Source organism: Aspergillus mulundensis, assembly GCF_003369625.1.
Source record: "Aspergillus mulundensis strain DSM 5745 chromosome Unknown scaffold_8, whole genome shotgun sequence".
Classification (NCBI taxonomy): domain Eukaryota; kingdom Fungi; phylum Ascomycota; class Eurotiomycetes; order Eurotiales; family Aspergillaceae; genus Aspergillus; species Aspergillus mulundensis.
The window spans coordinates 779,799-800,658 of NW_020797896.1; the positions used below are offsets into that span (position 1 = coordinate 779,799).

Genomic DNA, 20,860 nt, shown 5'->3' on the forward strand with positions numbered 1-20,860 from the left:
GCATGAAGGAATCTCTCATCGAGCGTCGAGAACGGCGCAAAGTGACTGGCTGGCGGACCTAGCGATATGCCCAAAGGAGTATAGAGGATTGGATGCGGCGCCGGCGCGCGATCTCAAGCTCGCCAGCATTTCTCGATTAATATCGGCTATTATGAAGATCGGAGGAGTACATAATAATCGGGAGAATTAAAGCCTATTACAGACCACGGGATTCATTTTCCCGATTTGCAGTCCCTTGAGGCTAGGAGATCGCACTCATAACAGATGAGGAGTGGACTGTCCATGAATCCATGATCAAAGAAGCACTCGAGTAGTCTGCATCGGCGACGGCAGGCAATTCCACTAAGCCCATACTGCGCCAGGGCAACGTGCTTGAGATCTGTCTTTCAAGGATTCGACCAGGATAGCTTCTGGGCATGTGTCTCAGACGCCATCTTCGAGAACGGGTCTTCGGCTGATGTGCAGCATCCCCAGCCGCCGATCAGGCCTGAAACACGTTAGCACGAAGCTAGCAAAGTCAAAAAGTACAAAATCAAAAGAACAAAGAGCGAACGTTCCGTCTCGAGTCTCCACCATCAACGCTGGCTCGTTGAGATGGCGTTGACTGAGCTGAGGTGGCGTTCAACGGGGTTACGCCGTATCAAAAATGTAGGTGCCGTTCTCCGGGCCTCTCCGTTTCTCCTCTGGAAGGACTCAGGAAAGGGGGATTCGTGGGTGATCTGCCCAGGGTTTGTGAGTTCCGCTTCGGGTCCGGAGCATAACATCCCCGCCGTTCGCTGCGAAGAAGCAGATGTGGAACAGAGGGCGCGGCGAGCCGGCGACTCTTGTTACATCGCAGAAACACGGGGTGAGATTTCCTCGTCGGAATTCTCCTAGCTCGAAGCATGAACCCAGCGAGCATCATTTCTGCAGGTGCTCCTCTGTAGCTGCAGTAGATATGTCAAAACAGAACACCTGTCACATAAGCTGTTTCGCTTTGCCAACGGTTTGGACGGTAGACCCCAGTTCACAGTTTACAGGGTGTATAATCCCGGGCGATGGTCAGAGGCTTATCCTTGACCCGCAAAGTTCTAGTAACTGGGTCTTCTATATGCTGCGCATTCCAAGTCAAGCAGAAAGCTTCCGATGGAATGATAGAAAGACTGAGGCGCCTCACGACCTTGGCGGCCCTTTGCTCATTGGTCGGATCTTGTAGTGACCTGATGAGCAAGCTCCAGGAGGTATTCCGTGCGCTTTTCTTTTCACTACTATTGTCATCACAGTCTGAATTGAAACAAATGGTGAGCGCGGAATGCACTTGCACCCTGCCCCAGATCATGGTGGCTGTTCCAATGGCATCACTTGCGCTCAATCAGGCTGACGCTAGACGCAGTATGCTAAAAGTTGGGACTGAGGAGCCCGATTACGACGACGCGCTAGTTCCCTTTTTGGCAAGACATTTGCTTCGCCAAGTCCTGAGTAGACGCTCATCAGAGCTGTCGCCTTTGCTGAGGACGGGTTTGGTTGTATGGCATCATGGTCGGGTGTCTCGAACTGAGTCGAACACCTGATAGAGCGAGGTTACCTCAACCCCTCTTCGCGGGATGATACTCGATGGCGTCCAACCAGGGCTGTCCAGTATCTGCAGGCAGAGACCTCGAGTCGCACAAGTTGCCTGTCATTCATGACTTTTGAAATAATTATGCAACTTGTTGTCCGTTGTACACGGAACAAATCGAGGTTTCTCAACTCTGATAGGCTTACCAGCCTACCAGGAAGTCTCTCAGCAGGGAATGCTTGCCCTCGATCCTGTTTCACATGGAAGGATCGCACGAGGGCATCCTTTGGCTGGAAGAAATCTTATCGCTGGGACAGAAGATGGCTTTATCGAGTCCTTCGTGCCAAGGGCCACTAATTGTGGGCGTTGACGTCTTATTGATTGAAGAGAAGAGTTATGCGGGGCCGACGATGACGCCTGACAGGCCTAGGGTGGACTGCTAGTAAGCTCTGTCCGTCAGCCCATCCGCCCATGGTCAAATCTTAGAGTGACTCGACCTCACAAGTTCGCAGAGATGGACGAAGTAATTGCACCGGGAGGCAACATGAACACGGGGGAGGAAGAAGGGAGGCCGGTGATGGTACGGCCACTTGGCAATGACAGCAGCGTTACACAGCCTGCTTTGGCGAGATGAGGATTCTCCTCTTTCCCATTTCCCATCATCTCTTGTTCCTTTTCTGAGTATGCTCTGCCTCGCTCCATATTTCAAGCCTCTTGTTGTCCTTCCCCAAGTGTCCGGGATCCTCCTCTTGCCGGGGACCGTTAGAACGTTTCGAGTTAATTCGAGATGCTGCCAAGGAGGGATGGCCGCGATGTGAATGGGGAGGGTGGCATCGTCATCGTGTTCGCACCAATTGCTGATTCGAGGGACCTGGCACTCGATGGGGCGGGCTCTCTGGCCCTCGTCCGGCCCCTTTTGATTTGACAGCGGGCCTCGGGAGGGGTGGATTGGCGTCTGCGCCGGTGGGAACAAGGCTGACGGCAGCAAGTCAGATCCGTTGCTTCCATTCCAGATTGTGCGTAAATTGCTATTTTGCTGATTGACTTTGGGCTAACTGCGGAAGAAGCCAGAGAAGATCTCGGAGGGCAGGAAAAAGAAATACCTGATGCGGGTCTGACTCTCTTGCCTTGCGTAAGATGACGGTCACGAGAAATTACGCGACCTCTGCCGGAGTCTCGAGAATACAGAGACCGAGGTCTATGACTGGCTGGCTATCGATCCTGCTGCTGATCATTGTTGCTCTCGCTGTTATTCTCTCGGTGGCCGGGATTCTGAGGATGAAAAAGCCTCGTGTCAATAAAACGCTAGTGGATGGTACCTGACTGCCCGCTGGGATCGTGGTCGTTGTTGATAGCCCTTCGCCTATGCAAGATGGACTAAACTCTCGCCATGATTCGAGACGATGGAGCTGGAGCTGGAGGTGGAGGCTATTACCCACAGCGTCTGTGATCGAGACTCCGAACCTGTCCAGTCTCCAGAGTCCAGCCAGAGTAAGAAAGGTGGGTGGATCCGGATCTCTACCAATGATGGAAAAGAAATAAACGATTCACTGACAGCTGCCTTTGGCACGGTAGTTGCTCTCGAGTTTTTAGCTGCATCACTGCTATTATTCTCAGAATATAATAGTATGATTTATTATTGATATTCGTAGATTAAAGCCGTTGACTAGCAGCATCGTAGTGATCCTGCCCTGGCGGACTGTAGACTGATACTATCTCCAACATTCCCCAACACAAAGTACCCCAGCTTTCAATCACTCACTTGATTTAAGGATCGCTCGCGGCTCCGTTCTCTGCCTTGACCTTCCAGTCCTCTTTTCTTGTCCCGGCATCACGCACTTCTTCTACACAAGCTTGGCCACCACCATCCTGCCACATCCAGCAGCGCCCAGGTTAGTTCGCTCTCAGTTCTTCAGGCTCCAATCCATGCAAATCATCTTCACCTCACCCTGGATCTAATCTCCAGGTGACGGCTGCCAAACCGTCACATTTGCGCCTTCTCCTGCGTCCTGCATTCATCCTGGTCAATATTACACCACCTTCCCGCTAGTAACAAGCTCATCTTGATATCCCCACCACTCACTCTTTTGATTTAATTTTATTTCCGCTGTTTCTTTTCTCTCCGTGCTCTGGCCTTTTCCGGATGGGGGCTAGCAGGCTCTAGCCACCCTGGATGGGTCTCCGAGCTAAATAACGACCCTGGACCCTCCACACACTCGCAGCAGCGCACCGTTTAACAAGGCCCTCCCCCAGTCCGCCCAGGGCAACGGACCGCTGCCATTTGTTCTTTGCTTTAAGCTTCGATCTTGTCTTGCTGTCTCTTTCTCTGCCTCTCCCTGCTTGCTTCGCTTTCCAGCACCTTCTAAGTCTTTCCCCTCGCAGTGCATGAGATGAGTCTCTGAGTCGACGAGAATCGAGTCCTCGACCTTCGAGGCTAGTCATGACTGGTGTTGTCCCGAATGACCTCGCCCGTTCTTCAGTGACAGGATACAAGGACAATCCTGCTGATAACCCGGTAAGGTTTTGCTTTCTTTTGCCCTTTCACTTGATTTCCTGCTCTTCTTTTCTCCGTTCTGCGGCTTCATCCAAGGACATCCCGGCTCGTTTCACGTGGTTGAGACCGGGAGCGACCTGTCAATGAGGCGAGATTACGAGTCAACTGCGGCGATCTCTCCATGGATCTGACAGTGCACGGCACTCCTGCTGTAACCGGATACCGCTATCTTAAGCTTTGATACACGCGACTCGACCCTAGCCGTCTTGGTGCGTCAGTCTCCATCTAAATTGAGGCTCCAAGTATCCGTTCTCCACTCCCTGGGTCCCTGGAAGACCCTCTTATCTGGCCTGATACTCGCCGCTTCCCGGAGGGCAGTCTTGTGCGAGTCTCTGGCCGACGTGGACAGTGTCCCTGAGCTCTGAAATCGAATGTTTCGCGAAACTGGACATGTGCGACCTCAGGAACCGCAAAGGCATATCATGGGCCTTCATTGTTACAATGAGATGTTGAGTCTCTCCGGTCACACCTGGTGTGACTGAAACTCCTACAAGCGCTCTGGCGCATTGGCAATGTCTTGATGCGAAGAGTCTTGTATTGAGACATGTCAAGTTTGGACCCGAGCCATATCCATCCTTCAGTCTGGAATGGCCGTAAGTGCTTAGAGCATACTTTGAACAACCATTACTCCTCGAATCAGCCAGCTACCTACAGCGTGAGGCCGGAGATTGACAGCTGCTATCATGTGGCAACCGGGGGTTATGCAGTCTCCCCCGTCTTGCAGCTCGAGCGTTGGATGCACATATTAAGAACATTACTGACCAGTGTTATTGCAGTTGCGACGACAACACGCTATCTCTGAGCATCAAGGCCCTCAGCATTCGCATCTTCAACATCCCGGCTCAGCGGGCCTCGCTGAGAAATCCAAGCAACCCGAGTCGCCTCACCCAACTAACACAAGTCTCTCTCCTGGTTCATATGGTCCTCCTACACTAGGAAACGGAGTCTTGCATCATCCACATCCATACGGCCCACAAGCTCCAGAACAAACCTATTATACATCGCATCAGTCTTACACCACGGCGAACTCACCTAGCCAATACCCATCTAGCGGTAGGTGCATTCGTCTTACTCTACGTTAGGCCCTGATAGCACACTTGCCACTTCGCGGCTGGTCCCGAAGATCCCCAGTCCGCGTCGGAAGTCAATCATTCTAGACCTTGACCTCTAACTCTCCTCCAGGCCCTCCAGACATCATGGCCACTACGCAGATGCATCGGCCTTATCCTCCTATCTATCATACGCCCCAATCAAGCTCACCTGCTTCAGTGGCTTCGCAGACGCACGAACATAACAGAAGTCTCTATACTCAATCTCCCCAAATGACGTCCACGATATATGGCTATCAGCAAGCTTTATCAGGCATTCCCGTGCAGCCCTCGCCATATGGGGCACATCCCTCGCCTCAACAACATCCTCTCACCACCCAGTCAATGATCATGTCTCACCAAACAGCCACATCCCAGCTACCGCATCAGTCTTCCCAGGCACCAACTACTGCATTGACTAGTCCCACTGCTGCCACTGTACAGCAGGCGACGCCTCCCCAAAGGGCGCTCTTGAACCCACCGCTTCCTGCGACCGGAGCGCCCCTCCCACCAAGCAATGGCAGCCACCAGAGCCCAAACCTTGGGGCTAGCTCTAGCGCAGCACCGGGTCCTATCCCAGCGACGACCCCCCTTGTTGTACGACAAGACAGTAATGGGGTACAGTGGATTGCCTTCGAGTACTCCCGCGATCGCGTGAAAATGGAATATACTATTCGATGTGATGTTGAGTCGGTCAATGTGGACAACCTGTCACAGGAGTTCAAGTCAGAGAACTGCGTCTATCCTCGGGCGTGTTGCAGCAAGGACCAATATAGGGGGAATCGTCTTGTTTATGAAACCGAGTGCAATGCCGTTGGCTGGGCACTGGCAGAGCTCAACACTACGTTGCGAGGGAAGCGTGGACTGATCCAGCGCGCAGTTGATAGCTGGAGAAATAGCAATCAAGACCCTCGACTACGAAGTCGGCGAGTGAGACGAATGGCCAAGATAACCCATCGAAAACATGGCCCACCACAGCCGCCACCTTCACACATGGCTGCGACAGCCGCGGTTCCCCCTGGAGTTCCCAGTTCTAGCATCACACCGGTCGGTCCACGTCCACCACTTGGACCATTAACAGCTATGGGACCACCGCACTTACATCATCACCATGCCCAACCGGACGGACCAGGCCACGATGAAGTTAGCGGTATGTTCCGCCATATATGACACGCATATCCCATTGACACCAGTATCTGTCTTGGTTCCTAAAACCTTGTATTCCTTCTTTCCTTTATCTCGCGTGCATAAGCATGGCATTACGGGCTGCTCTGACTCTAGCTTTGTACTTCTACTCTTGTCTTGTTTGTGACGTCTCTCTCCGGCCTTTTGTTGTCCTCTTAAGTCTATACCCCATCCTTCAATTTGTCTGCTATGTCATGACCGATACGTACTGCTCTTTCTTGCCCTCACCGTGAAGCGCCATATTTCTTTCCGTGTAGGCTGATTTTTGAATGTTGCCTTCTCTGTAGGTCCTGTCGAATACGCGAGTGGTGCCCATCGACCCTTACCACCGGCACCAAGCCCTAGCGCGCACTCGGCAACAGATATTCGCACCGCACAGGTATTTCACGGATACCCTGCGTTTCCGCTTCCTGCCAGCTCGCCGTCCGGACACCGAGGCCCCTCCATTCCACCTTTGATCCGAGATAACGGAATCGGGTCCTTTGGACGCCACCCAGCCGTTGCAACCTCGAGCAGGGTTGAAGAGGTAGGGGAGGAGGATGAACATGACCCAAACAAAGACGACCTCTTTGGGACATTACCAGAAGGCAAGCGCCGCAAGTTTATTCTTGTCGATGACACTCAGAGGCCTGGCTGTCGTGTCCGCGTCAAAGTCATGCTAGATCAGGTGGACATGGACGAGATCCCTGATTCCTACCGCATGTCCAACTCTGTATACCCACGCACTTACTTTCCCGTCCAGATGAAGACTCCTCGGGGCCAAGTGCTTCCTGGAGACCGGTACATCAAGGACGATACCGAGGCCAATGACGTTGACGATGATGAGGGGGCCACGGTAGGAAGAATCATGGTTCCCGCTCCGCAGGTCGAAGATGACAGCGAGATAGCTGTCCCGAGGATCTCCCGAGGCAGACATAGGAAGGAGGTACTATTGAATGATCTAGGCTACCGGATGAGCTGGAGCCAGAGCAGAGTATTCTCTGGACGCATGCTATTCCTTCAACGATCTTGTAAGTCCCTTACGCCTTTTCTTAGCTACTTAGCTGGAGTCTAGTATCATTGGTTACCTAGATGACTAGAGAAATTTTGTCATGTCACGCTAACATTGAACCTTAGTGGACGCGTACCGGAACAAGATGCGCAGCACAATGCTCGCCGCTGGCCAAGAAGCTGGCTCAATTCCACCACATTTCGAAACCCGTTCAGGAAAGCGACAATTTCTTGAGCGCAGGAAACGGGCAACTATGTCCCGCGAAGGCGGGCATACCGTTTCTGCTTCTCAGCATGATGCCGAAGAAGTCGAGCCCTAGCCGCACTCACTGTCAACACTTCACCTTCATACTCTTTCAAAGTTATCACTCCTTGATTTTTTTTTCCCTCTCATCTGTCACTATCTTCATTGCGCCTATTTTTCCTTTCTTCCACATTTGCGTGACCGTACAAATCTAACGACCACGGCCGCTATGTACGATAATAGACAGACAACAAAAGTCGCACGGCCTAAAGCGCGGTGTTGTATCTTACGGTCTTTGTTTCTTTCTCAGAGCACATGGCTTTATTGGTGTCTGGAGATGGGCTGACTTTGTTACTCATACCGTCCAACTACTTCGGCATGCTTCAACGATTTGATGCGGATGACTTATGACCACGCTTGGAAGGGAAACAGCAAAGCAAAAAGAGCGAAGGAGCTGATCTCTGTTACGACTTATGACTCTGTTTAATTCAGCCATTGTACGCAATTTGTTTCCGTCTTCGATAACGATAGTTGTTCGTTTGGTTTGGTACAGGCGCTGGAGAAACTTTTTGAAATCTTCTATAATTACTTCGCTGTCAGTCTTACTATTATCTTTTTCAAAATTATCTTGATATGACACTGGTGTTTTAAGTATCAGCTTTGCTAATTTTCCTGATGCCGAACTAGCATCAACAGAATCCTGCTGAGCATAAGCACTACTTGAGAATGCTCCCAAGCGAAGCCGTTTCCCCGGACTCTGAGACAGCAGGCCATATATATACACTGTATTAGTCGTCCGATGCTCGTGCGGAGTAAAGTTGTTAAAATTCTAGAAGCGATAGGTGATCGCGGTTATCTTAAACACCAGGAGCTGAAGTCCGCAACCATCACATGGTGTCTCGGTAAGGAACTGCGCATGGACTTTTGCCTTCCAGAAGACGCGTATACCGACTCAATAAGGCCGTAGAATTAGGTTAAGAGTGCTGCATGTCTCATACAAGAACGCCATTCCTCCACGTTTGCGGGCGGCCACTCTGGCTGGCTTGTCCGAAGCGGGACTAGTGGCCGGTTATTTTTAGCGGGAAAGACAAGGCCAACCCCGTGGCACCAGTACCGTAATCAATACGCCCCCGTACAGGGTCGTGAGCCCTACCAACCAGGGTTTACAGGGTCTTTACAGGGTCCGTATGCTGGTTGTCGGGGACACAGCCTCCACCAAGAGCATCAACATAACGAACTCAAGAACCGAGTCCGCATGCAGTAACTAGTCGATCAATCGAGTCCTTCTCCGCTTTCTTTATCCAACGTCAGTCTTCAACCTCGTCTTCTCTTCCTCGGTCTCATCCTCGACTCCTCGTCCCCTTCTTCTGCGCTGAGATCGAGATCGCGGTGCCTCGTCCCACTTCCCACCCACCTTATGATCCGCCGATAGTCTGTGCTTTGGACGGTCCTACTATTTGCCTCTGGCCAATATATCAGCAGCGTAATTACTCCGAGAATCACCTGCGACGCCGACGCCAACTCCGGCTCACGTTTTCTTGTCTGTTCCTGACTCCTCAAACTCTCATTGTGCCTCTTGCTCTGGAACCGTGGTTTTTCTTCGACCACGGTGGGTTCAACCGATTTGACGTTTCAGATGGTTCCAGTGTCTTGCTGACTTTGGGACAGGGATTTGTCTCATCCTCGCTCTCCTGCGTTTCGACTGCCTGCTTCTTTTTTCTGCCCAAGTCGTCTTCGCTCTTCTTTGATCAACTTCGGTGTTTCCGATCTAGAGATATCAGCCGCATTGCAGATCGAGACCGAGACCGAGATAGAGAAGCGGTGCAGCAACAATCTACTGTGGTCTTCGGCCAATACCGGTGCCAACCACGGCCACTGAACAGACGAACACTCCATGGGCGACAGATCAGATCAGTACGGCGACATCCCGCCGGTTCACTCTCAACAGCAAATGCACGGATATGGACGCAACGGCGAACCAGGCCTTTCGTCAGTGCCAGAAGACCAGCACAATTGGGGGCCCGGTCCGGGTATTGCACATACACACTCCATGCGAACAGACTCCACTGCAACTCCGGGGATGGATAATCTAGGGCCTGCGGCTGTGGGCGGCGGTATTAGTGGTATCGCCCTTGGCGTTGCCAACACCCATGACCGTCAGAGTGGCGTTGACGCTTTCAGGGAAACAGACGCAACACTCGGCTACATCCCCGCTGAACGAGGATACCACACTACCGGCGCGGATAATCCGTATGTGCCAGCGCCACCGAGCATTGGGCCGGGCCCAGACGGCAGCTCGGAGGGGCTGCCCTCGCATGAGACCTTCGGCTCGAGTGCGGCATTGGGAGGTGCAGCTGCGCCGGTAGGTAACTGGACGCCGCCAGGCGGATCGCATAATAGCTTTCTCGATGCTTCTTATCCCGCGGCAGGGCCAGGGCCATACCAGCGATATTCGGGGCAAAGCGCGCATGAATACCACGGCAACATCAACCCGGATGATATTCTTGACGATGGGGACGACGGTTTTGTGGCAGCTCCGTCCAGAAGGTCCCATGCAGCTGGAGGGGCAGCCGCTGGCGGTGCAGCTGGTGGGCTTCTAGGAGGGTTCTTCGGGGCCAAGAAGGCGGCCGATGTTTCCTACGACCCAGTTCCAGGAGCAGGTCTGCCGTCTGCAGAAAAGTATGCTAGGCCCAGACCGTCCGGGGGGAGTAAAAAGCGTGGATGGATTATCGGCGGTATTCTGGCTTTGATAGTGGTCGCAGCCATTATCGGTGGTGCTGTTGGCGGCATCTTGGGCAATCGTAGGTCAGAGAGTTCATCGGACTCTTCCGACGGTGTATCAGCAGATGATGACACAGAGACCAACGGCGATCTCGACAAGAACTCGGACGAAATCAAATCTCTTATGGCTATGGAAGGGTTGCACAAGGTGTTCCCAGGCATGGACTACACACCCTGGGGCGTCCAACACCCCGAGTGTGACAAATGGCCACCGTCCCAGAACAACGTTACCCGCGATATGGCCGTGCTTTCTCAACTGACCAACACTGTGCGCCTCTACGGCACTGACTGCAACCAAACCCAAATGGTCCTGCACGCCATCGACCGTCTAGAGCTCACGGACATGAAGCTCTGGCTCGGCGTCTGGATCGACACAAACACCACAACCAACAAGCGCCAGCTCTCGCAGCTCTACGACATCCTTGACAACCGCTCCGACCATTCCATCTTCAAGGGTGCCATCATCGGCAATGAAGCCCTCTACCGCGCGGGCTCGACAAAAGAAGAAGCACGCAAGAACATTATCAGCTACATGGATGAAGTCCGCCAGCACTTCGAGGACCACAATATCAACATCAAAGTCGCGACCTCCGACCTCGGCGACAACTGGGACGAGACCCTGGCGAACGCCACAGACGTCGTCATGTCTAACGTCCACCCGTTCTTTGGTGGCGTTGAAGTCAACAAGGCAGCAGGCTGGACCTGGACCTTCTGGGACACGCATAATGCCCCGCTTACGCAGGGGACGAATAAAGGCAACATCATTGCCGAGGTAGGCTGGCCCAGCGGTGGAGGCAATGATTGCGGTGACGGCGCAAACTGCAACGACGATACCTCTGGTGCTGTGGCGGGCGTCAAAGAGATGAACCAATTCATGGCGGATTGGGTCTGCCAGGCGCTGGAGAATGGAACGGATTATTTCTGGTACGTGGCCTATCAAACTTAGGGCAAGGATCTTCTGAACTAACAACACCATTACAGGTTTGAGGCATTCGATGAGCCGTGGAAGGTACGATTCAACACGGGCGATGAACAGTGGGAGGATAAATGGGGTCTCATGGATCCAGGTCGCAATCTGAAGCCTGGGATTGAGATTCCTGACTGTGGCGGCAAGACAGCGACATAGCCCTAGTCTGTCTTGAACCCTAACCTCCGAAAACTCCCCAGCATGACTAGCTCTCCTTCACGAAACCTGTACCTCTCGGTGTTTATGTTCTTTTTCTTCTGTATACATGATTCAGTAACGTACAAATGTCTGATGATCTGTCTCGCTGCTCTATGTCTGTCTTGGTTGGTGTCTTTCCCGTTTTGGCGTTGTGTTGGACTTTTCCCTTGATCTCATTGATTGTTGACTGTGGTCGCTGGCATAGTCCTTTCTGTGTTGTTTCCCATTGAGCCTTTTGCATGATTGTTTGACTCTCTTTGTTTGCCGGACGCTTGGTTCGCTATGTATATAGTTGTACCTGGCTCGTTGGCATGCCGTGACGACTGGGCTGGTTGGATTTGGACGAAGTCGGCCGTCTGCGCTGCTCGAGCTGAGTCTGTGACATGATTGAAAACCACAAACCCTCTCTCACTCCCACTCGTACCCGTCCTATGCTTCAGTGCAGTAATGACGCGCCCGGTCGGGGTAGTTGCATAGCATTTATGCCTTACCTCCCCTGGCAACATCATGGCTTGCCAACAGTATCCAATAATTATGGTTCGTCGTCAACCAATCTAGATCCTGTCCTGTCCATTGTACCTCAGCCTTTAGGATCCGCCTCACTCTCTTTACTCTCCAACCCGTCCTCCTCAACCTCCGGTGCAGGAAAATAAACACTCATGCCCCAGAACGCCGCTTCCAGCTCGCTGAACTCCTTCAATCGTATTGACTCCCTGTTCTGCACAAAGCTCTTCACAACATCTGACTCGATATCGTCCAGCGGCCCGCCAAAGACAATCGCGGGGTCGCGCGCAAGGAGCGCTTCGAGGTGCCGTCGTTCTGCGCCGGGACAAAAGAGGAGGGTTCGTTTCGTGACTTTTTGGAAGGCGTGCGGGTGCGCGAGGACGGTTATGTTCAGCGAGTTGAGGAGGGATTCGTCATAGGTGTTGAAGACAGGGTCTTGCGCGTAAGCGGTTATTCTGGGCTTCGAGGTCAGGCTAGATGTGTAGTTCTCTGATAGTGCGCGAGAAGTTAGGGTATGGTTTATGGTTATGAGGTTACGGGAAAGAGGTGGGACGAACCAATCCAGCTCAATACGCTGGCTAGCGCAGCGAGTTGGTACATCGATACAGAGCGACGGTCGACCCAGCCGCCGCGCAAGAAGCCGCTGGGGCTTCCGAGACCGATGCAGACGATTGAGATGCCGTCTTCAGCTTCGTCTTCGTCTTCGTCTTTGCGCTGCGCCGTTAACGAGGACACCCCGCACTTCAAACCCTCGACCACACATCCCCAGGTCGCGGAGTTCTCCCACCGCTGTCTGTACAATTCAAGTTGGCGCTGGAGATCGGAGAATGTTGTTCTTGGTGGTGCTTCGGCGGGGACGAGTTGCTCCGGTATTTCTTCCCTCTCGACATCATTGTCTTGGCCATTGCCGTTCACGCTTGTGTTCGGGTTCGGGGTTGATTGCCGGACTCGGCGCGCATGTTTGTTCGTTGTGACGTGTGTCCAGCCGGAGTCATCGGTGAGTTGTAGGCGCTTGTTTTGCGACGCCGATGGTTTTTTGCGGCGGGTGTGGGGCATGGTGGGTGTGATATGTTCCCGGAGGAGCGGCGAAGAAGGTGTGGTGTGGTGGGATTGAGGGGAGATTGCGCTAGGAACTGTTTCGAGATAGCGGATGCATGCTGGATGTGATGCGCGGGTGGCCCGGTGGAAGTTGCTAACTTGCTGGATGTGTGGTGGTTGCTTGACCGTGACAAGCTCGGGGCTCGGTGGGGATGACGGCTAGCGAGGGGCCGCCATTTGATAGTTGATACAGAGCATCCTCCATCGTTCATCGTTCATGCTGCTTTCTGATGAAGCAATTCCCATCGCGATATTCCAAGATTGCTGTTCACCCTCTACTGGACGCCAGGCCACTCACGCCCGCTCTGTAAGCGCCGGCCTGGTCTCCCCTGCTGCCCCCGATGCGGGCGCTTCCAGCAGGCTGCTCTCCACCAATCAGGGCCCGCAGTCGAGGCTTGAGGTGATGCGCGTGCATGCATCAACTCTTGGTCTCGCCCTCCGCAGCCAATCTCGCCTTGGATCTGCCTCTTCTCCCCAAGTCCTGCAGCCAATGATTTGATCGCCGTCCACCTGCCTGCAACCGACCAAGCAAACCTCCTTTGACCCCAAGGGCCAATGTCAATGGCCCCCCTGCTCTCGCCTGCAGGCCTGTCACATCGTGATCGTGCCTCTCACTCGTCCAGCGCTGACTGCAGCCCCCCGCTAGGACTGGCATCGGAGGCCCATCAGACAATGGCGGCGGTGCCTCAAAAGAGCGGCCAGCCCAGCCGTCTCACTTCCTCTGAACCTGTCTTGTCCTTCTCTGCTGTTCGAAGCTTGTTTCGTTTCGGATCGAGGATGATCTGTATTGCTCAAAGCGAGTGATCCTTTTCTCGTCTGGTTATTTTTAGGCAAGACAGAGAACAGTGTCGCGAGTGCCTCAGGGTCTGAGGGTTCATCAGGGCCAAACCTGTCGGCAATCCTCCAGTTCTCCTGCCGCTACATACTATCGCCATCATGAAACTCTCAACATCGCCGTCACAATGGCTTGCCACGGCCCTGCTGTGTATGGGCTTGGTGGATGCGCACACCGTTATTGTCTATCCTGGCTACCGAGGCAACAACCTTCACACTACCGGAAGTGTCGAGGGCACTGAAGGTCTTGGTGCTGCTTGGAGCAGCGACAACGACACCATGCTTTATCCATACGGAATGCAATGGGTCTATCCTTGTATGCTACCTCTCTCACACTCGTAACCTACTGGAAACCCGTTCTGACTTTTCAGGCGGCGGCATGCCCACATCAGAGAACCGAACGAAATGGCCTGTCCAAGGCGGCGCCGTATCCCTCCAACCAGGCTGGTTCCCAGGCCACGCCCGAGCACAGATCTATATCAACCTGGGCCTGGGGACGGTGCCCCCAAACATGAGCCATCCCATGATCACGCCCTTCGAGATCGTCGGCCCAGACAACGACCCTTACCCCGGCACCATCTGTCTTCCACAGGTCAAGCTGCCGGCGGGAATTGAGGTCAAGGCGGGCGATAATGCGACGATCCAGGTTATTGAGCTGGCTCAGCATGGAGCAGCTCTGTACAATGTATGTCTCTGGTTGTCTTTTTTCCCGGAATCAGAGCTAACCGAGTTTGCTAGTGTGCGGACATCACCTTCGCCGAACCTGAAGACGTGGCCGACGTCAATCAGACAAACTGCTTCAACTCGTCTCACATCTCGTTCGAGACATTATTCACCACCGCATCGCTAGAGAGTGCCGGGCTTGAAGTTATCACCGTGCCTTCCTTACTCACTACCGTCCTACCAACGTTCTTGACCATCGCGTACGGGCTTCTGATGGCGTAGATACACACCACCACGTCCTGTGCATTACGACTTGTCTAAATTTATATCTGCATTTACGTCCATTCATCCATACATACCCCACTGCCCAGTTGACTGGTCAACTGACAGTAACAAATTCGACGATGAACAAAACGAGTCCGCTTTTCTCTATCACTGGATAATATTTCGGCGTTGGGGATCCCACTTCACACAGCACATCCTGAACTGGACTGAATTGCAGCTGTTATATACCACTTATATGCGTTTTCGCTAGTGGAATCTGATAATATCATAATCCATACCACCTGTTGATTTATCCGCTCTAGTCAGCTTACAGTACTTCCCCGATATCTTGGAGTATATCCAACTCTGCTATTCCCTATCACAGTCCACTACGAAGTGCAACCTCCGTGGTTCTAATAATATCCCGCAATCATCTCCCTTCTCATCGCTGCTCCAAAGCCTCTACCACAAGTGCAAGCACCATCCATCAATCGACCGCCTTCCTCAACCTTCTGGCTCCTCTTGGGTATACTCCCCCATCTACCCCGCAATGACGAAGATGCACCTATTCCAATTATCACTCTGTCAATACGGCCATGGTCCATAGCATGTATCCATACAGAAATAGACCATGTGCCCACTTTAATGGACTGTGATAGTATATACTACTTAGGTCTACAGGGTAAGGGCCATATCCATAGCATGCAGAACCTGTTAAGACACGGGTATAGTCTACGCTGCGGATACCTGGGACCTGAGTAGATACGGAGAGTCCGATCATGCAGGACAGAAAGTATATATCTCAAATCCAACAAGCCACATGCAAGCTCTTCCTCCTTTGCACTTCCATTTACTCTACAGCCAGCATTCCCTTGTCCTCACACAGCAGTTTCTAATTCCAAGCGGCTAGTACGTGCCTCTATGCTCGAATCATACCTCTTAGTAAAACGGACAGGATCTGCTTCTGCGGACCAACTATGTGTCAATGATTAGGAAGGTCGGTTGGCTGTCTTTTCGAGACCCAGAGTCCAGACATGCTATTTGCACTGAGAGGGTACGTCTTGACTCCAGCAGCTTCGCACTTGGTAGAGACATCCGCTCTGTATCCGCATGAACAGTAGCCCGTTGTCGACTGGCAGGTGCTTCTGAGGACATAGGGAAGAGAACTACAAGAAGTCAAGAAAGTGCCAAGTTTGAAATGAAAATAGAGTATAATTATCACTAGAGCTAAGTATGTGCGTGTTCCGTATAAGGCGAAGACCTGTTCCTATACAATCCCAGTAGAGGTCCATGTTTTGGGCACGGGATCGGTGCAGACCAATGCCACTCAGCCCAGCCTTGAAAGACCTTGATCATCTTGCTTATTTTTTTCTTCTTCGATCTTTCCTGCTGTCAAGGCGGCTGAATCGCCTACGTCCCAGTGTGGGAAAACGAGAAAAATAGAGAACCTGGACCCTTCCCAACTCCGCGCTCGCTGGTTGTATGCCAAATTGCAATAGATGACCGACGACAAGGAACAAGGAAAAATGGAAAACGAGGGACGACGCCCAGATAGGGGTAATATGTCGCGTATTCTTATGAATATATGAACGACCCTCCCCCTAGTCGAGGAATAATGTGAGGGCCGGCATCATGTGCAAAGACAGTATCCTGCCGATGCCGATGCCGTAGTCGCAGCTCACCTGGGTGAATAAAGAGGAATGTCCTCATAAGTGATTCGGGTGTTTGCGGGACTGTTGATGTTGTTACAGCGCTAAGACCCGAGTTGGATCCTGGAGAAAGCGTCTACGGTATGCAACAATTTCTGAGGCCACGGTGTTGAAGTCTTTCACCTTATCGCGCCGCATGTCGTTGATGGCCCCTTTCAGTCCGGCGACGTATTTATCAGATTCTTCCGTTGTTTTGCCCTCCCTGAGGGAGCCCATCTGGATAAGGATTTTATCATCTGTCGAGGTTAATAACTCTGTGCGTCAGCATCCGCACGGTAGAAAAAGCAGATTCGCCAATTTAAAGGAAACGGTTCGGGCAGTGTAACGAAAAAGGACAAGGCAAGGATGGAAATTGACGTGGAGGAAACTGGGAAGATTGGCCTTGGTGGTATCAGAAGGTGCGAGCTTTCTGTCCAACCAGGAGTTGTGCAAATGGTGGTTCAGACATCGACGCACCGCTAAGAGCCATGTCCCGAAAATGTTGGAATTCGCAGGAACGGTCATTGCAGACACCCCCTGAAGTCTCATAGGGACAGAAATGCTTCAGAGGATCAATGTTATGGCTATAGGTTAGGGAGCGATAGCCGCCGGCAACATTGTCATTGTAGTTTGGGTGATATCGATACGCCTTGAACAGCTTGAGTGGGCTAGTGTAGGGTGTAAGTTTACGGTGTGAGTCTTCAGGGCGTCGTGTGTTCTGTGAGGCATGTCAGCGTTGAAACTTCCAGTGGCACCAGGGTCTATCGCACATCCAAAGGGCTTTGTGAATATTGGCTTGGCTGCTGGAAATCCAAGTCCTGGATTTTCTTGGTTAGTAGCTCACCAGCTTCTTGAGATTGATCCTCTGAAGACCCTGAGACCTCCATATGCGGGGCAGGACTATGAAAATCAGGGCTGGGTGCTGGGGAATAACTCGAATCAGAAGCATTAGCAGATTCTTCGGGTTCGGGAGGCTCATAGGCGTCTGAAACAGGGGATTCTCGAGAAGCAAGATTCTCGGAGTCTGCACCTAGGTCTTCATCGGTTGTGGGCTGGGTAGTGGGGGGTTGGTTTTCAGAGAGAGGTTCATCGTTAATCTCTGACTTCTCTGGCTCGTTCGGAAGTCCTGAAGAGATATTTGTTACCTCATCAACAGATGCAACTTGGTTCGCGTCGTAATTCGGCGCGTCAGGCATCTCCTCGTTCAATGAACCCGAGTCGCTGTCTGATTCATCCGAAGACTCGTCCATTGAAGAGCTGGAGTCATCAGACATGGAAGTATCTGTTAGCTCTTCGACGGGCGCGGCGGGGATCGCGGTATCTTCCGTGGTATTAGGGACATCCGATCGACCTTCAGTGGGTGGGGTCTTCGCAACCGCGGAGTCGGCGTGCGGAACTGGCGTGGTATCTCCTTGGGTTGGCGCGTCAGTCTCAGGTACATCGGGAACTGTCGTGATACGCTCATCTGCCACCTCATTGGCAGGGGCAGGAGCTATAGCGTGACTGTAAGTTGTTGTGATCGATTGTTGAAGTTCGGGGATCGATAATCTCCGAAGCATACCTTGAACAACTTCGACGGGGAATTCTTCCTTTGCTTCCATGTTAATCAGGGCCGCATTGACATCGTCAAGCGACATGACAGGGACCTCCGATTTAAGAGCATTAAGTTCGTCTAGAAGATGCTGTCGTCCGTCTTTGCCTTTGGCTAGCTCTGACGCCAGCTCCTCTAGTACTTTGCTTGCGTCGGCAAGTTTCAGTTCAGTCTTTTGTATTACAGCATCCAGCGAAGGAATGCCTGCCTCAATTTCCTGCATGCGTAAAATCTTGGATTTCATTTTCCTCATTCCATCAATGTCCATGGAAGCCAGGACTTTCTCCACGTTCTTGTTCGGGACAATTGGCAATGCTGGGAGCATTGATGGAGCGGGCATGCTAGCGATTTCGGGTGTTGACAAGTCCGAAGTTCGAGGGGATTGAGTACGACTGGCTAGCTTTGCCTTCTTTCTTTGCTCGAGTTCGGCGATCCTTCGGTGCATGGCTTGAATCTCAAGATCCTTCTTCCGCAAATCGTCCTGTTCACCGTTTCTATTATTATTATTATTAGGTGTTGAGGACGAGGAAATCCCGTAGCTCTGGGACGTGGCCGGGCGATGAGGAAGGCTTTCAGCCGCTGATAGATATGCTCGGTGCAATCCTTCTGCAGCCTGGATGCCAGAATTCTTTGAAAGGCCCGTTGACGTTGTGTCAATGTCCATGCTAACGTCGTCATCGTCGTAAAATTCATCGTCACTTATATCAATCACAAGTCGCTCGGGGGCGATCTGGTGATTTGTACCATTGCTGAATGTTCTTTTAGGGATGGGGATGGGATCGTCATCGAAGTCCGACGCGCGAGGACGTTTACGCTGGCTGGAGCGACTGTGGGTCGCTGACTCGAGGATTGGCTCTTGAACAGGGGTAGCGTTGACACCGTTTGTCGCTGGCAAAGTTTGCTCTGTCATGAATAAACCAGGAATATGGTCAAGAGAGGTAGACACCGGGAGGGGAGGGCGTTCCGGTAAAGGGTGTTGGACGATGGTGTTCTGCGGCTGCGGCGATTCCTGGACATTTGCCTGTTCTTTGTCTGAATCCGATTGCGACTTCTGGGGATTTCTCATGAGGCCCTGCTTTTTCAGCTGTTCAATACGTTGCCTTGCAAGTTCAGTTTGCGCCTTGTTCTTTTCCTTCAAGCGGTTTTCTTTTTCATTCGCCATTGGATCTTGCGCAGGAGTTGACGTCGTGGATTTTTCGGCTGTTGCAGGCGTACTTTGAGAAACGTCTGCCGTTTGTGTAGCAAATGGTGGCGGCGCGGAGGCTGGAGAGCTCTTAGCGGCTTTGGCGGCCAGCATTCGCGCGATGACCTCCTTTCTCTCCATAGGTTTTCTGGCACTGACTGGAGCAGATTTTGGTGGCGTGGAACTGGGCTCACTGGGTGTGAGCATTTGCCTAGCTGGTACTTGAGGTTCAACTTGCTGAGTCGGCTGCTTTGCGTCTCCGTTGGCGACGGATGGACTAGCACTCGAATAAACATCCTCGTTGGCAGCTGGCCTGGTATAGACATCAGATAACGGCGTAGTTGGGACCTTGATGCCAACCTCTTCATAGAGCTGCTTCAGTATTGTTGGATTGATGCCTTCGCTCACGAGCTCACTATAACGGATGCTATGCGGCGCCAAACTAAGCAGGGCTCCCTGTGCTTGTACTCGAAGTTGAGCAAGCGAAACAGCAGTTGAGGAAGATCGTTGGGATTCGGTAGAGGCGGGAGCTAGTTGTTCCACGGAGCCAAGTCCTTTACTAGTTGTTTTCATAGCATTCGGTGAAGATTTCGATATCGACGGTGATATGACGTTTGTTGGCAAGTGGGGATTGTAGGCTAAGCAGTGTTAGTGATGGGGGCGTAGCTATCCGAAAAGAAGGGGTGCAAATACGGGATCCGCTGGCTCTACTAGAGGCGCGAGGTTCGGGTGAAGCCTCGCCTTCTTCAAGTTCGGACAGCGACTCGCGGCGGCTCGTAGAGGCAATGGCGTCTCGCGCAGTCTTATCGTGGACCCCTTTCGGGCCGGTAAACTGAGATTGTCGCATCTGCGACCGATTTATCCCCGCGCCACCAGGTATATGGGACCTATGGCTGCTGGATTGGTTGTGTCGTAAATCTCGGGCGCTCGGTGACGAATGAGATTTTCCACCCATCGCAGGGCCTTCGATATCCGTCAATTCACCCTCTTCCCGGTCCAAATCCTGATTCGAATTTGTAGTTGACATCGGCTGGAGGTCTGGCGGTTTAGATTGTGTGGAACGATCTATTTCGTGCATTAACGGTTGGCTCTGAGGGAATTGCGCAGAGTTTGAAGGTAATGGCATCAAAGGATACCCCAAGTTTGGCATGTTCGCAAATGGGGGCGGCGCTGCTGCAGGAGGGAAAGTGCCAGGGAAAGCGAACGGCGGCGGCGGGAAAGTATTGGTTGCGCCTGCACCTCCGAGTCCCGGAAGGTTCGCATTCGCATAGAATGTATGAAGATTATAATACTGTTGCGTATCCGAGGAGGCATCCGGATTGAAGTGTAGGTTCTGGGGCATAGGGCCTAATGAAGGCGGTGGTTGCGGTGTCCATTGCTGCGTATAGTCGGCCCCCCAATACTGAGGCGCTGAGGGAATCGATTGATTCGACATGGTGAATATCGGCGCACTTTTGAGTCTAGATGAAGCGGCCAGCTGGCCAAGAGTAT

At 52.4% G+C, this 20,860-nt stretch overlaps 5 protein-coding genes across 5 annotated transcripts; 3 read left to right on the forward strand and 2 right to left on the reverse strand.

The window, feature by feature from the left end:
• Positions 1-5,287: 5,287 nt before the first annotated feature.
• DSM5745_07652 (uncharacterized protein) lies at positions 5,288-7,674 on the forward strand (the record flags this gene model as incomplete). Its single annotated transcript, XM_026749668.1, has 3 exons — positions 5,288-6,329; positions 6,652-7,374; positions 7,481-7,674. 3 exons carry the CDS (start codon positions 5,288-5,290, stop codon positions 7,672-7,674), a joined length of 1,959 nt encoding a protein of 652 aa, XP_026601700.1.
• Positions 7,675-9,492: 1,818 nt separating this feature from the next.
• Positions 9,493-11,505, forward strand: bgt3 (putative cell wall glucanase; the record flags this gene model as incomplete). Its single annotated transcript, XM_026749669.1, has 2 exons — positions 9,493-11,303; positions 11,361-11,505. 2 exons carry the CDS (start codon positions 9,493-9,495, stop codon positions 11,503-11,505), a joined length of 1,956 nt encoding a protein of 651 aa, XP_026601701.1.
• A 619-nt stretch (positions 11,506-12,124) lies between these two features.
• DSM5745_07654 (SRR1 family protein) lies at positions 12,125-13,104 on the reverse strand (the record flags this gene model as incomplete). Its single annotated transcript, XM_026749670.1, has 2 exons — positions 12,125-12,537; positions 12,606-13,104. The coding sequence occupies 2 exons, from the start codon at positions 13,102-13,104 to the stop codon at positions 12,125-12,127; spliced, it is 912 nt and encodes a 303-aa protein (XP_026601702.1).
• Positions 13,105-14,082: 978 nt separating this feature from the next.
• Positions 14,083-14,925, forward strand: DSM5745_07655 (copper acquisition factor BIM1-like domain-containing protein; the record flags this gene model as incomplete). The annotated part of the gene is made up of 3 exons (XM_026749671.1): positions 14,083-14,296; positions 14,352-14,665; positions 14,719-14,925. 3 exons carry the CDS (start codon positions 14,083-14,085, stop codon positions 14,923-14,925), a joined length of 735 nt encoding a protein of 244 aa, XP_026601703.1.
• Positions 14,926-17,007: 2,082 nt separating this feature from the next.
• DSM5745_07656 (uncharacterized protein) lies at positions 17,008-20,804 on the reverse strand (the record flags this gene model as incomplete). Its single annotated transcript, XM_026749672.1, has 3 exons — positions 17,008-17,313; positions 17,366-20,007; positions 20,063-20,804. 3 exons carry the CDS (start codon positions 20,802-20,804, stop codon positions 17,008-17,010), a joined length of 3,690 nt encoding a protein of 1,229 aa, XP_026601704.1.
• Positions 20,805-20,860: the final 56 nt, after the last annotated feature.